At 40.0% G+C, this 15,123-nt stretch overlaps 1 protein-coding gene across 1 annotated transcript; it reads right to left on the reverse strand.

Moving 5' to 3' along the window:
• Positions 1-10,747: 10,747 nt before the first annotated feature.
• Positions 10,748-14,466, reverse strand: LOC147637239 (glutamate decarboxylase-like). The gene is made up of 8 exons (XM_086800852.1): positions 14,287-14,466; positions 13,894-14,098; positions 13,355-13,555; positions 12,892-13,106; positions 12,142-12,395; positions 11,950-12,002; positions 11,485-11,660; positions 10,748-11,346 (listed from the first exon to the last, which is right to left on the reverse strand). Exons 1-8 carry the CDS (start codon positions 14,370-14,372, stop codon positions 11,016-11,018), a joined length of 1,521 nt encoding a protein of 506 aa, XP_086656978.1. The 5' UTR covers positions 14,373-14,466; the 3' UTR covers positions 10,748-11,015.
• Positions 14,467-15,123: the final 657 nt, after the last annotated feature.

Below are 15,123 nucleotides of genomic sequence, written 5' to 3' on the forward strand. Positions count from 1 at the left end.
GCTGAATTCATGGTGATGTGAAGGGGGTCTTACCTCTTGATCCAAATTCAAGATTCAAGGGCAGTGTCTACCCTTTTACAACTCAATCTAGTGTTTAATAGATGATTACAACTATTTTATCAGCATAAAATCACCAGAAATTACATTAAATTGAGAGTAACCAATTTATACGGGATGGTTGGAGTATCAAACCAACTCCGATTTGCAATCTGAAGCTTTAGGGATCTGTAGATTTGATGAAGAGCTTGGATCTCACTGTAGACTTGATGAAATTGATTTCTGTCTTCACCAGCTTGTAGAGCATGCTTGATTACCCCTTGGGCTAGGAGGAATTGAATCAATTTGAACTGATGAAGTGTAGATCTGCAATTTACTCAGAAAAATCAGCGCTGAAAGAAACGTCGATTTCTCCTCAACGCTTTCGCGTTTTGCTGCGCCGTTTGATGAGCTTGTAGCTAGATGTGTTGGCTAGCTTGTGTTAAGAGGGCAAGACCTAATGTTGACTGTGCATGGAGAATAGAGTCCTCCACTGGCTAGGGGTGAAGGGGAAGATGAAAAACTCACTAAAAATTGATTTTTTTTTTACTAATTACCTACTAATCCTAATTAATTCACTAATGGGCTCATAAATCTGGTTGATTCTAGGCATGGCTCTGATACCATGTTGAAATTTGAGCAAAATGATGAGCTATGGTGGATCAAACACTAGAATCAACATAATTAACAAAGTGATTAGCAAGTGATTAAGACGTAATTAGTGAATAATTAGCACATAGATTAAAGTAGGCATGGATACTCAAAAACCAGCAAATTCTCATTAGGGCTATGCCTCAATTTATAGAGTTTACATCAAGCATCTAATCCCATTGATTTCTCCATGATTCACTCCCAGAATATCTCCACCTTTTGCCTGATTCTCTCCACCTCTTCTCTTTTCCCTGAATATCTCCCAGAATATCTCCACACTCCTAAATTCCCTCATACTACCCATTATTCTCTCCCAGTAGATTCTTCTAACCTTTTCACAGGTTCTTTCACATTTACTCATTCTCTTTTACAGCCTCTATCCAAGAGCTTGTTCCCACACACACCCTTTTCACTTGTATATTTCAACACATATGTACATCATATAAGTGGACAGCTCTATGTGGAGTTCTTTTGTGTGAGGCACTTTTGGAGTTGCAAATGTACTTCTGCATTCATGAGGGAGCTTTGAAAATGGTGATTCAACATGAGAAACATCTTTTAGGTTGTCTTTAAGTGTTGTCTTCGTACTTTGAGTGTTCCCATTGGAAGTTCCCACCTCAATTTTAACATTTACATGCTAAGCTCACAAGATGATGGATTTGGAAATGACCTTTGTGGTTGTGACCAGCGTCTTGTCCTATCAAGGGAAGTGTCAATATTTTCTACACACTTGTTGGATAGGATGAAATCTATCAAAGATAAGGTGCCTTAAGGGTAGGTGGGACAATTAGATTTGTCATAGAATCACGAGTGTGATAAAAAATCACGAGCATGATTTTGCAAACTGCACCGTGATTCCGTAGGTTTCGACCCAAGATCACTAATTTAGGGGCATGAATCTTTATTTTTCTAGTTCAAATTTTTCAAATTGTTCCTTTGCAACGTGAATGTTTAAATGATATCAAGAAATGGAATCAATGGCTCTTTATTTTTTTGATTTTTCACGATTTAAAAAAATGCAACAAATAGGTGTTCCCTGTATAATCACGGCCGTGATTATGGAGTTCTCACCATGCAACTATTGATACAAATTTTTGTTTTGTTGATTTCTTAACTCTTAAACAATGCAAATAATAACGTCAAATGCTAAAACGATAAAAAAGAGACCAATCTTTCTTTCTTTATAACTTTATCCACATCTTATTCTCTTCTCTACCAATCACACAACTTCAAACAACCATATTAAGGTAAAAGAGACTTGTAAGAAGATGACACAAAGTGTAAATAGAGTAGAAAAAGATCGATGCCAAAAATGTAACATGTACCATCCCTCTCCTAGTGTAATGGACAAAGCTTACCTTAACTTGCTGTGGGGAACTTGTTGGCATCCAAGCTCATATCTCTATAGACTTCAAGCTATGCTAATGGTAACTAGCTCCAATCTCTTGCCTCCTCCTCAACCAGTCATCATCACATGAGGTTGCCTTTCTCCATACAAGGACACCCACTCCTCTCTACTCTCACACTCAAGAGCACTAGCATAAGAGGAACATGCACCAAGAATGTAGCTTGCTCTCGTCTCAACTCTCTCTCACACACCATAGACATAAGAGAGGAAGGAGATAAGACTAGAGTCAATTGGCACAAAGGGGGATTGTCTCTTTCATTAGAATGTTGTTATTTATACAATTGGCCCTTATTCACACTTGGGCACCCAAAACTTAATGAAAGATGAACTAAAAGCTTACAAGATACATAGTTTTGTTGCATTGCCAGCCATTTTCATAATTACAACGTTTATCATGCCGTTTTATGACACTTATTGTGCTATCTCTCTTATGTAATGCAGAGATGCTAAGCTAACCCAAAACGGGGTTCACATACTTAAACATCATGCACTACCTTGCTCATTTCACTTTGGAGTAGCTTCCTTGTCCATCTCACCCTTTGTGCTAGGAGCACACTGACTTTTGGTTGAGAGGGGTTAAGGTCTTCGACTACCACCTTCATGTGACACACCCCACATATGACATCCAGATGGTAATCCATGTGGTACCTTCACAGGCTTGCATGAACAAACAACACATGCATCACTTGATTACAATGTCCAAACAATAATTTGAAGGCATGGATTCAAGCAACATGTATTATGTTCATCTCTAAAACAATGTAAATTATCACAAGCTCAATGAGATATCACAACTCTACTTTCTAGAAACTCATAGCTAGTCGAATTTCTCTACACACATATCTTGGCGAGGTTCATGCCTTTCATTTCTAACTTTTTGGGGTCAAACCCAAATTCTTTTAGGAGATTGGTCATTCATCTCAACTTTAGAGTAGAGTCCTTCACATACAATGAGGCTCTTTCTAAGGTCAATTATTGATGTTGAGAACTGTAAGAGTCTTTTAGTAATTCTTTAGTGCACTTCTATGCACATAAGGCTAGGAGCCTTCATTTACTTAGAAATCTCCAATTAACTTACCCAATTTCTATTCAAACTTTCCACCTGATTAAGGGCTTATCCTCAATTCTGTAACTTGACAACAAGCTTACAAATTTCTCTCTTTTTAATTTAAACACTTCTAATCCTTAATTCTTCTCTAAAATTTGGTCTTAACCTTTCAATTTCTATTCTATCACTAAAGTGCATTCGAATTATGCGCATTGATGCACATATGACTTTTTTCTATACAATTTCCTAGAGAAAATTATGGATTTGTCCTAAGCTTACTAATATCAAACTGGTTTCGTAGGATTCTTAATTTGGTAATTTCTAGGGTACGCCTTTGCACTTCTTAAGGTAGATAATGTGCTTCCAATGCTCTAAAATTATGGAGCAAATAGGATTTTCTCTCTTGAAGAAATATAAGGTCCCTTGTAGAGGTTTTTTTAAATTAAACCTAATTCACTAAAAATATATCCAAATTCCTATAAATTTATCTTTATTCTTTTGAAATTAATCCTAAGTTTTTAGACTAGCATTGCTCCTAATTCACCTATGCACATCTAAGCATAATTGTTCTCTCTACATCACTTCTTGAGTATTCTCTCTCTAGAGTTCTAACACATCTTCGTAAAGCATCTTAATTGGTATGTATGGCACTAATTTCTTTAATCACGCACCAATTATTCTATCCCTGGAGGATGACCCTTGGAGGCAAGACATACATTTGAGCACCCGAATTCTAGATAGCCTCATCTAGGACCCTGATATTTGTAGAGCAAGAAGATAGAGGGGATTTAGGAGAGACTACTTTCTCTGATCCTACACCGGTTATTCTCCTTGGATGACCCTTGGAGGCAGACATACATTTGAGCACTTGAATTCCAGATAGCCTTATCTACGAGCGACAAACATTTAAGTACTTGAATTCCAAATATCCTCATCTAGGACCTTGAGGTTTGTAGTAGGATATAGGGAATTTGGGGGAGGCTAGATTTTCACTGAAGAGAAGCCCATAGGCACCTTAGTATCCACACTTATGTCATTGGTACAGTTGGTGAGATTATTGTTGATATGCTCTTAGTAGACGACAGGCGGTGTGACAGCTACTTTGGAGTACTAGAGTTATGGCATAGTTATAGTGTCAGCTCATGTAGTCAGGTTCACACTGGACCGCCCTTTATAAGTTATAGTAGGAGAGTACTTTCGCTTATAGTATGTACTCTTATCTCTTTAGTTAATGGTTGTAGAGAAAAGAAGAAGATATAAGAAAATTTAACCATGTATCTCTCTCTCTTGTGTGTGTGTGTGTGTGTGTATGCATTTTCTTGGCAAGAAACTTAAGCTCTCCCTCTCCCCCACATTATCTTTAGCTCCTTCACTCAGAGCTTTGCCTAAAGATAGGGCGATTTAATACCCTTTTCACAAAGTTTACGGCACTGTTTATGGAGCTAGTTGGTGAATTTGAATCCAAAGTTCGAAGGACTGTGGGGCAGCTCATATTTTCAGGTGTTGTGTTGTTTCTCCACTCAGGTTATTTCCACGTGTTCCTTCACTCATGTTTGTGTTTAGTTGGCTCATTTCTTCCCAAAGCTCTTGGATTAAGGTAGATCCAAAGAAATTTACCCTTCTTAATAGGGGAGCACACTATACTGAGTGATGGCCATTTGTTGGGACCAAGGGCTAGGTGGGTTTGAGGAAGTGTGGTTTAATACACTATAGTCGATTGCATTATCGTTTCCAACAATTAGTCCAAATTGGGTTTGCATGAAGGGTTTAACTCTGGTGTGAAATGATCTCTATTGCTTCCTAAAGTAGGTCTGAAACTGATTCCAAATACGTATGTTTGGCTCAGGCTACAAAATATTTTTTTATTTCTTTATATAATTTCTTCATTTCCCCCCCCCAGGCTCATGTCTTGAGGTATGATCTAGCCTCTATTACTAGTCTTAAGTAAGTATATACATGAAGCCCTTATACTTTCCCTATTTGACATTAAGCACAAGGTAAGGTCGTATTATGTGTTCCAGGGTTGTCTTACAAAAGATAGGTGCTTGTTCAAGTGAGTAAGATGGCAAAGAACTTAAAAGTAGGTTGGGCACATGAAACCATGTCAACCACAAAGTGGTTGACAGAAACACTCTCAAAGAATAAAGGCAGGTGTTGATAAAAAGAAATTTAAAAACTCAAACTCTAGATGTTAAATTCAACTTGAAAAGTATAAGGATCTCAAATCCATTGCATAATGACGAATTAGAAGGATAAAAGTAGGAGTTTGGTTTGTAAAGTCACATCATTTGAACTATACATTTTTGGTAGTACTTTGTAAGATTTTCAAATTCTAATGAGAGGTGGGTTTTGTTTTGAAAATGAACATTGTTAGGATAAAGAAATGGCTTTTCTGTTTCAATATTGCAAAGATGCGATCTTTAAGATTCTAAAGAAAGAGAGAGGTTGTCAATATTTTGTATTTTTTTAAATACTTTTCAATGGTTTAAGGAAGAGAGAGAAAGCCCTTAGAGGACCCTTTTTTTAGTCTAAAAATATGTTCTTAGCTTAGATATTCTAAGCTAAGAATGGATGATGTGGATTTACACTTAGCTTTGATGTTCTAAGAACCATCCAATCATTGATGCAAGTAACATGTTCTAAGAACCAGCCAACCAAAGATTGATGCAAGCGACGTGTTCTTACATCAAACCTAATGAGGTGTTGAGAATGTAGTGTGCTAAAGGATTTCCTTCCAAACCTCAGTGTTTGATAGTGTAATGTGCCAAAGTATTTCCTTACTATTAAACCTATTAAGAATTTGAGATCATGCTCAGCCTAGTACTAATCACATATTAACCATATACTTAAGGATTTCCTTCCATTATGAGAAGGATTCTCTCTCTTCTTAAACCTCAGTGTTTGATAGTGTAATGTGTCAAAGCATTTCCTTACTATTAAACCTATTAAGAATTTGAGATCATGCTAAGCCTAGTACTAATCACATATTAACCATATACTTAAGGAGACTCATAATAATCAAGGTAAGCCAAATGAGAGGTAGACAAGATAGGCACACTCAACACCTTGTATTTGCAATATGTTGTGAACCATACAATTAAAGGTCTCTAATATAGATAACCTCTAGCCCAATCTTCTTTACACATCATCATGCTATGTGGCAATCCTTTATTCTTTTATATGGATCTCACCATTCACACAATATCTCTTTTGGCATTCTTATCTTTCCACAACTCCACAAGATAATATCTTGCACCTCTAAGGTGCGTTCACACACTCAACCAAACAACCCGAGCTTTATTTTACATTGCACATTTCAACACCTCTCCTCAATGTAAAATTAGATGTGTTAACTAACCATCTCCAACCAATTTAACTAACTCACCTCTCAACCTCAACAATTTGGCATTGCTAATCTCAACACTCCCCCTCAATGCAAATTGCATTGTTCAAAAAGTGTGTGTGCATGTGTCTAGCCAGCCTAGATATCTCAAGTCCATTTTGAGCGTACCATTTTTACTTGGGCGGAGCCACCCAAGTGCTTTTTGGATACCCATGTGATTGGCACAAGGAACTAACCCACAAAGTGCATCGCTCATGTGTGCACAACTACACACACCACAAATACAACTGTTTCGAGCTCCGCAAGCTTGGGCAAGGGAGACTCATAATTTGGGTGAGAGTATGCATCCATTTTAATGATCTTCTTGGCTTGGATAGGGTACCCTCATACGTATATAATGCAATAACCATCAAAAACTAACTCTCATGACCTTCATGTGCCTCATCATGGGAATTGCATCTCAAACTCATGTCTCTAGCTCACCTTGGCCTGGTTAAAGACCGTTGAAGAAGATCTCAATGCTGTATACACTTCTTTATAATAACCACCTTCACATGTCTAAGTATGCCTCCACTAACAATTTTGACATAAACGTAACTCATCACATACATTTTTTTCAAATGCATGTGAACGACCTCTTATTGAGGATTCTTTACACCAGTTCTTTTGTCCACTAAAGTCCAAACCTTTATCTCCTAGGTTTTCACTCACACCACATGTTACGAATTAAACTCATCGTCACCAGCGGCGTTCGTCGACTCTGTTTTACTATTCTGGAGCTGCCGTCGCGCCTCTCAGATACGTTCGAATTTGATGCTGTGCTCTATGATCTCTCTGGACTATCTGTTGGGCGTTGCCAATTGCTGCATCACATGCCGTCCGTTGCCTCCTCCAATGATGTGGCTTTACTCATTGGTGACTAGTCGTTTTGTTTTCTCCTTTGCCACATCTGGCAGGTCATTGCTATATCAAAGCTATCATACTGTTAGAGTGGTTGTGTCTACTACGTTGTTTAAAGTCTGCCTTGCTACAGTCGAGGTCACCGCATCCCTCTTGCTGCACGGTCATTTGTGCACCGCGGGCTGTTGCCATCTCTCGTTGTTGTTCATGTTATTCAAGTACACACTCACTCTATGCTTGTGCTGCTTCTTGAGCTTCACAGGCTCCTCTATGCATCATTAACAGCCATGCTGTTTGTTGCCTTAGTGGCAATCCCTTTTGCCACTCCAACATGATCTTTATGATGTTTCATGTGTGCTAGTGTTCTTCTTTTATATATACACTTGCATATATTGCAACCCTTTCTTCTCTTTGGTTGCAACTTACAAGGTCTAATTATCATGAGGTTTACATAGCTGCCATCTTCGCTACCGTAGAGCTCATCAATGTTTCCATGATCTTTTTCTTTACATGGTTTAAGGGTGCTTTCATAGGTTTCTAAAACATTGTGTAAGCCTTTCATAGCTTCCACACCATTTTGCTCATCTTCCATGAGCAAACTCTACCAGCACTACCCTCTTTTTAACATGCTCAAGATGGGCTTTATCCTCAATGTATAACCAATTATTCCTTGCTTGGATAAACTTGCGCCTTTTCACATTCCTTGTCAAATGCAAAGAACCATGGAATTCATATATCCCATCATATAGCAACCTTTCTTCACATTAAGCATCATCTATGCTCTTCATGAGGAAAAAAATCACAATGCCAACCTTTCTTGAGACACAAATGTCTTCTTGGAAGCTCCTTTGTTGTTGATGTAGACTCTATAGCCTTCATAATGTTGATAGCTTCTAGCCCAATCTTCTTTACACATCATCATGCCATGTGCCAATCCCTTTTTCACATTCTTTTATGTAGCTCTCACCATTTACACAATATCTCATGTGATACTTATCTTTTCACAACCGTACACGGTAATACCTTGTATCTCTAAGGTGCATTCACATACTCAACCAAATAACCTGAGCTTCATTTTACATTGCACGTTACAATCCCTTTTCTACAATCTTTTACGTGGCTCTCACCATTCACACAATGTCTCATGTGGCATTCTTATCTTCCCACAACTCATAAGATAATATCTTGCATCTCTAAGGTGCATTTACACACTCAACCAAATAACTTGAATTTTATTTTATATTGCACATTTCAACAAAATCTCAATGTTTGATAGTGTAATGTGCCAATGTATTTTCTTACATTGAATGTGCCTCGACTTCTTAGCATGATATAAAGATATAGCTAATCTTGCAATAAATTTCAATGTCTCACATGGAAAGTCTCTCCATAAGTTCAATAAAACAGTTCAAATACTTGGCATTTTTACATACGATGTAGATGCTCAATGAAGCAAATTTGTACAAAAACAGTAATGGTAAATTACATGTTGATACATGCCACGGGCACATGCACATGCACATGCAATGACAAAAAAATGTTGTGAACTAAAATTATAAAATGCCAAGAATTTTGGCCATAAAATAAAATTGTAAAATGCTTGTCAAAAATTACACTAAAATACCAAAAAAAACTTGCAATATTTCACCAAACTCAATTTAGAAGGGCAAGGATGCCTGCCAAAAATAAACCCTGAAACCGATGACCTCCCTAGTTTGAAAGTGGACGCAAAGTATTCAAAAGTACGAACTCACTAAAACATGCACTCAAGGTACAAACAAAGTAATCCATGTACCCACAATGCCATAAAAACAAGAACTAGATCAACACACCCCATTGGTTTTATGCACAGCATTCTTCTTCCACACAGAGAGGCCCTCTTAGAGAGTAGGGCCTTGTCGAACACAGACAGAGACTGCAGAGTATGTGGATCTACAGCTTTCTTTAGTTCGGGCTCCTTCTGAGCTACGGAAACTGCCACAGCCTCAACCAACTTGGATGGGCGCGCATCCAAGTACTCAAGCACCCTATGGATGTCAGCTACAAGGCGGTCGGCCAAGGTGCAACTGAAGTCCTCTCTGATCACCACCCTCAACAGGCTTATATGTTGTGCATCTGGTGCCATGGTGTAGGCCGGAACTATCCATCCATACCTGCAACATGTGCTTGCAATGTAAAGATAAAAGAACCATTCTGTCTACTGTAAGAAGACACCACCTTAGTCATAAGAGTGTGTGTATCCATGGTATGATTGATTGAAGCTTTGATGTAGACTCTATAGCCTTCATAATGTTGAAATATGCATTTCTTGACTTCATGGATAGCTTCAAGTAACCTCCAATCTTTAAATGAACCATGTAAAGGCATAAAATCTCACTCGAATTGCTCTCATTAAGCTAATGAGTGTGTCATAATTTATTTCTAAGACTCTAAAACAACACACCGAACCTAGGCTTAGATAAGCTTTGCTCTAACACCATATTAAGAATTTGAGATCGTGCCAAACCTAATGCTAATCACATATTCACCATATTCTTAAAAAGACTCGTAATAAACAAGGCAAGCCATGATGATAATTGAACACTAATGAAAGGTGAACAAGATAGGCACACTCAACACCTTGTATTTGCAGTATGTTGTGACCATACAATGAGAGGCTTCTAATATATAGAAATGTTCTTTACACATCATCATGCCATGTGCCAATCCTTTTTTCACATTCTTTTATGTAGCTCTTACCATTTTCACAATATCTCTTGTGACATTCTTATCTTTTCACAACTAACAAGATAATACCTTGTACCTCTAAGGTGCATTCACATACTCAACCAAATAACTTGAGCCTTTTTTCACATTGCACGTTACAATCCATTTTTCACAATCTTTCACATGGCTCTCACCATCACACAATGTCTCATGTGGCATTCTTATCTTTCCACAACTCACAAGATAATATCGTGCAACTCTAAGGTGCATTTACACACTCAACCCAATAACTTGAACTTCATTTTACATTGCACATTTCAACAAAATCTAAGTGTTTGATAGTGTAATGTACCAAAGCATTTCCTTGCATTGAATGCGCTCCCACTTCTTAGCGTGATGTAAAGATATAGCTAATCTTGCAATAAATTTCAATGCCTCACATGGAAAGTCTCTCTCTCCCCATAAGTTCAACAAAACAGTTCAAATACTTGGCATTTTTACATACGATGTAGATGCTCAATGAAAGCAAATTTGTACAAAAAAATAATGGTAAATTACATGTTGATACATGCCATGGGCACATGCACATGCACATGCATATGCAATGACAAAAAAATGTTGTGAACTAAATTTATTAAATGCCAAGATATGTCAATTTTGGCCACAAAACAAAATTATAAAATGCTTGTCAAAATTACACTGAAATAGCCATAAAAAAGCTTGCAATATTTCACCAAACTCAATTTAGAAAGGCAAGGGTGCCCTCCAAAAATCAACCCTGAAACCGATGACCTCCCTAGTTTGGATGACCTCACTAGTTTGAAAGTGGACGCAAAGTATTCAAAAGCTTTGATATACGCATGCACTCAAGGTACAAACAAAGTAATCCATGTAACCACAATGCCATAAAAACAAGGACTAGATCAACACACCCCATTGGTTTTATGCACAGCATTCTTCTTCCACACAGAGAAGGCCTTCTTAGAGAGTAGGGCCTTGTCGAACACAGACAGAGACTGCAGAGTATGTGGATCTACAGCTTTCTTTAGTTCGGGCTCCTTCTGAGCTACGGAAACTGCCACAGCCTCAACCAACTTGGATGGGCGCGCATCCAAGTATTCAAGCACCCTATGGATGTCAGCTACAAGGCGGTCGGCCAAGGTGCAACTGAAGTCCTCTCTGATCACCACCCTCAACAGGCTTATATGTTGTGCATCTGGTGCCATGGTGTAGGCCGGAACTATCCATCCATACCTGCAATATGTGCTTGCAATGTAAAGATAAAAGAACCATTCTGTCTACTGTAAGAAGACACCACCTTAGTCAAAAGAGTGTGTGTGTATCCATGGTATGATTGATTGAAGCTTTGAAAAAGGAATGCAATCAGAGTACCTGCGAAGGTTGTCTGCGATTTCATATTCGTTGTGCTGAGTCTTGTCCTTGAGTGAGAAGGCGACAACGGGCACCCCCACATCTTTCGAGAGAATCTCAAACCTTCCCGTTTTACGTATCCCATCACACAGAACTTTGGCATTGGATCGGCAGTTCTCCATTATGCTCTTATAGCCCTGATCAGTCAGGGACGTAAGATAGGTTCATGATCCATCTTAGCCTAGAACTCCTTCCAATTAAATGCCTCCTCCAGCTCGAAATTTCTAGTTTAGCTATAAGCAGATCAAGCTATAAAGAGAAGGCAAGCTCTAAAACATAAAAAAATTTTCCTCAAACAAAGTGGGAAGCTTCACTGTTATTATTATACCAGTTCGCGCACCTTGTGCACTGTTTAATGAAGAATGATGTATTTGTTTAACGAAGCGACTTTTCATTCATGTGTAAAGTACTGAGAAAGAAAATAACCTGAAATCCGAGCCTAATGAGTTGATAATACTGAGCAATAATTTGGCTAGCTCCTGCATGCATATGCAAATTCAACTCAGAATTTATTTTGATTGTTAAAAGAAAAAAAAGAACAATTCTTGGAACATGTAATTAATATGGAGGTTTTAAAGAGGGAGAGAGAGAGAGAGAGAGAGAGAGAGAGAGCGAAACCTTTGGAGAAGTTGAGAGTGAAGGTAGGCTGGTCGGCGCCGAGGTAATTGACGTGAAAGATGAGCTCCTCCGGCAGGTCCAGCTTGCTCTTCCAGATCACCCACCCGATTCCGGCGTAGACCAGGCCGTACTTGTGGCCGCTCACATTGATGCTCCGAACCAACGACAGGCGGAAATCCCATTCGATCTCCGGGTACAAAAAGGGCGCCACAAACCCGCCGCTCGCCGCATCTACATGAATTGGGGTGTCCCATCTACGTGTAATTCAAACAGATCCATTGACCATTAGCCCTTCAACCCTGGCGCACGCTGCGTGGTGAGTGAGTGAGTGAGAGAGATGAGTGAGTGAGTGCGTGCGTGCGAGCGAGAGAGGGGGATTCTGACGGCCAAGTTGAGTCGGCCTTAGTTAGCTACTACCTACTACCTACTACCTACTACCTAGCGAGAGATTGTGGGAACACCTACTGCCTAGCGAGAAGTTGGGTTGTTGGCGGCAGAGAGGGAAGGCGGGGCGGGGCGGGGCGGGGCGGGGCGTCATTTCTCTGGGAAGAAAAAAAGCGGCGGGGCCCGCGGGGCTAGGACCACGCTGGGTGGTGTCGGTGGTGGTGGAGCCGAGCGGGGTTTTCCATTTTCTGGCACGGTGATAGTGGCGTGTACATCACGTCTTGTGAGAAAGTCGGTTACTAAGGTTTTCCTACGGGGCTGTTCACGTGTAGGCCCATACGACTAGAGCAAGGAAAGAACTCTCACCCCGTTTTCTTGTTATTTTCTTCGAGAAGCTCGTTCAAGCGCTTCACATCTTCGAACTCGCCATTGTAAGTGGAGCCCAGAATGGCACACACGCAGATTGTGTTCTCGTCCACCAACTCCACGGCCTTCTCCGGGTTCATCACGTAGTGATTTTCGCTCAGTTTCACATCCTTCAGCTCCACTTCGAAGTATCGAGCGAATTTCTCCCAGCAAACCTGCAAAATGATCAGCAAAATTGTTTAGTATATTAATATAATAATTTGGGGGCAAAAGACCCGTCCACAAATGCTAAAAAAAAATATGGCCACTTTTAAGGGCCTTTACACATCTAATGATTTTTTTTTCTAGCTTTTTTTTTTCTAGCATTACCGTGAAAGACCCATAATATCGACATGACAGCGACCAGGTATTCCCTAGTGTTAACACATCTAAACACCCTAAGCATAATTTATAATATATGGACCTGGACGTTGGCTCCCGTGACGATGTTGGGCTTGTCATACGGCTTGCCCTCGGCTTTGCGTTTGTTCTGCCACTTCCTCTTGAAGGCCAGGCCTGCCAACATGATAGCCTCCGAGGACCCCACCGTGCCCGCCCCCACCGCCTGCTCCCCATCCTTGAGTGGCGCATTGAACAGCCTCGCTATCATGTTCACGCACCGATCCTGCAGCGACAATCAACACCAAATCATAATCCAAACTAATCCCAAAACTTGGTAGGATTAACATCAATCAATATTCAATGTTACCTAAATTAAACATATGCACTGCAATCAAAAACTAATTTAGAATCTGACATTGATAAGAACAGCCTAAACCAAGCTTAATCAACAGTTAGATCCACATCCGAGAAGCCTATTCAACATTTACTGCAAGTAAAATCGAGCAATAATCCATTAACTCCAGCATCAGGCTCATGAAGCTTATTAGACGAAGATAATAGATCTTGGAGGTTAAAGCGCTTAATTAAGGTCAAGCTAAGCTAGGGATTTCTTAATCAAACCTGGAGCTCTGTGGTGACGGGGTATTCGTCCATGTCGATGTAGTTCTTGTTGAGGGAGCCCAGGATGAGCTTCTCGCACTCGGGCTCCATCCAGGTGGTCACGAAAGAGGCCAAGTTAAGGCGGGGGTTGCCATCTAGCATCAATTCATCGCTAATTATCTGGTAAGCGGCGTCCTTGGAGATCTCCTGCTGCGACATGCGGAATCTGAACGCCCACCCAACGCCACATTAGATCACCCTTTGATCTGAACGACACATTATTAACGGCTAAATGATGATCTTATCGTTATTTAGCAATTGATTCCAACGAGACACGTAGTATCAACCAGATTAACGAGATCCTCTTCATAAGAGATCAAATGATTGACTAAAGTATGTGTGCAGGGGAGGCACCTTGGCAACGAAGCCTGCACGTAACGGGAAGCGAAGGTGCAGTGGACGCTGCTGTCGTGAGATTCCGAGGTACTGCTAAGCGCCATGGCTGTGTGCGCGTCGTGCCTCTGTGTGTGTGTGTGAGAGAGAGAGAGAGAGAATGGGTAACGATGGAGAGCACAAGCCTTTAATAAAAAACGACTCGTAAGTCGCGCCGCGCCTTATCTATTCACTTTATGTCAAATCCAAGATAATCGTTAGGTGGCCACTTTCGTGTGTACTTACACACTCTCGCCTTATTGCACTTATACACCCTTGCGCTCAGCCAATGTATGTGTGTATACATGTGAACATGTATGTGTGTATATGTGTATATGTGTGTGAATTGTGTGCACGTTAATTTTGTGTGTGTATACATGTAAGTGTGTGCCTTTATGTGTCGATAGTGTGTTGTATGTGAGTGCACCATCAAGTAGTAAAGTCTTAATGAAGGCGGCTCATGCTACCCTCATGCTCAGACTCTGTGTGTGTCAACTTTGTGTACATATGCGTGCCATTGTGTGTGGTATCTTATATGTGTGTGTGTACCAATGTGTATGCACATGTATGTCTATGTGTCTGTGTGTGCACAAGAGAGTGGGTGTGCATCTATGTGCTTGTGTGTATGGATGCACGTGTGTATATACGTACATGTGTGTGTACATATGTGCGTGTGTGCATGCATGAATACTTGTATGTGAATTTCCTTGATGTATATGTGTACATGTGTGTGTGTATGCACATGCATGTACATGGATATATTTGTGTATGTTGTGCGTATGTGTGCAAGTGTGTGTGTACACGTGTGTATGTGCAGAC

Source organism: Cibotium barometz, chromosome 7, assembly GCF_041138505.1.
Source record: "Cibotium barometz isolate CiBa-2024 chromosome 7, ASM4113850v1, whole genome shotgun sequence".
NCBI lineage: Eukaryota > Viridiplantae > Streptophyta > Polypodiopsida > Cyatheales > Cibotiaceae > Cibotium > Cibotium barometz.

Excerpts from the sequence above, each read along its gene's own strand:
- LOC147637239 (XM_086800852.1), bottom strand. The coding sequence starts at position 14,372 with ATGGCGCTTAGCAGTACCTCGGAATCTCACGACAGCAGCGTCCACTGC. Across the intron at positions 13,556-13,893 it reads CCGTCACCACAGAGCTCCAG|GATCGGTGCGTGAACATGAT; the intron begins GTTTGATTAAGA and ends TTGTCGCTGCAG. Across the intron at positions 12,396-12,891 it reads GAAAATAACAAGAAAACGGG|ATGGGACACCCCAATTCATG; the intron begins GTGAGAGTTCTT and ends AATTACACGTAG.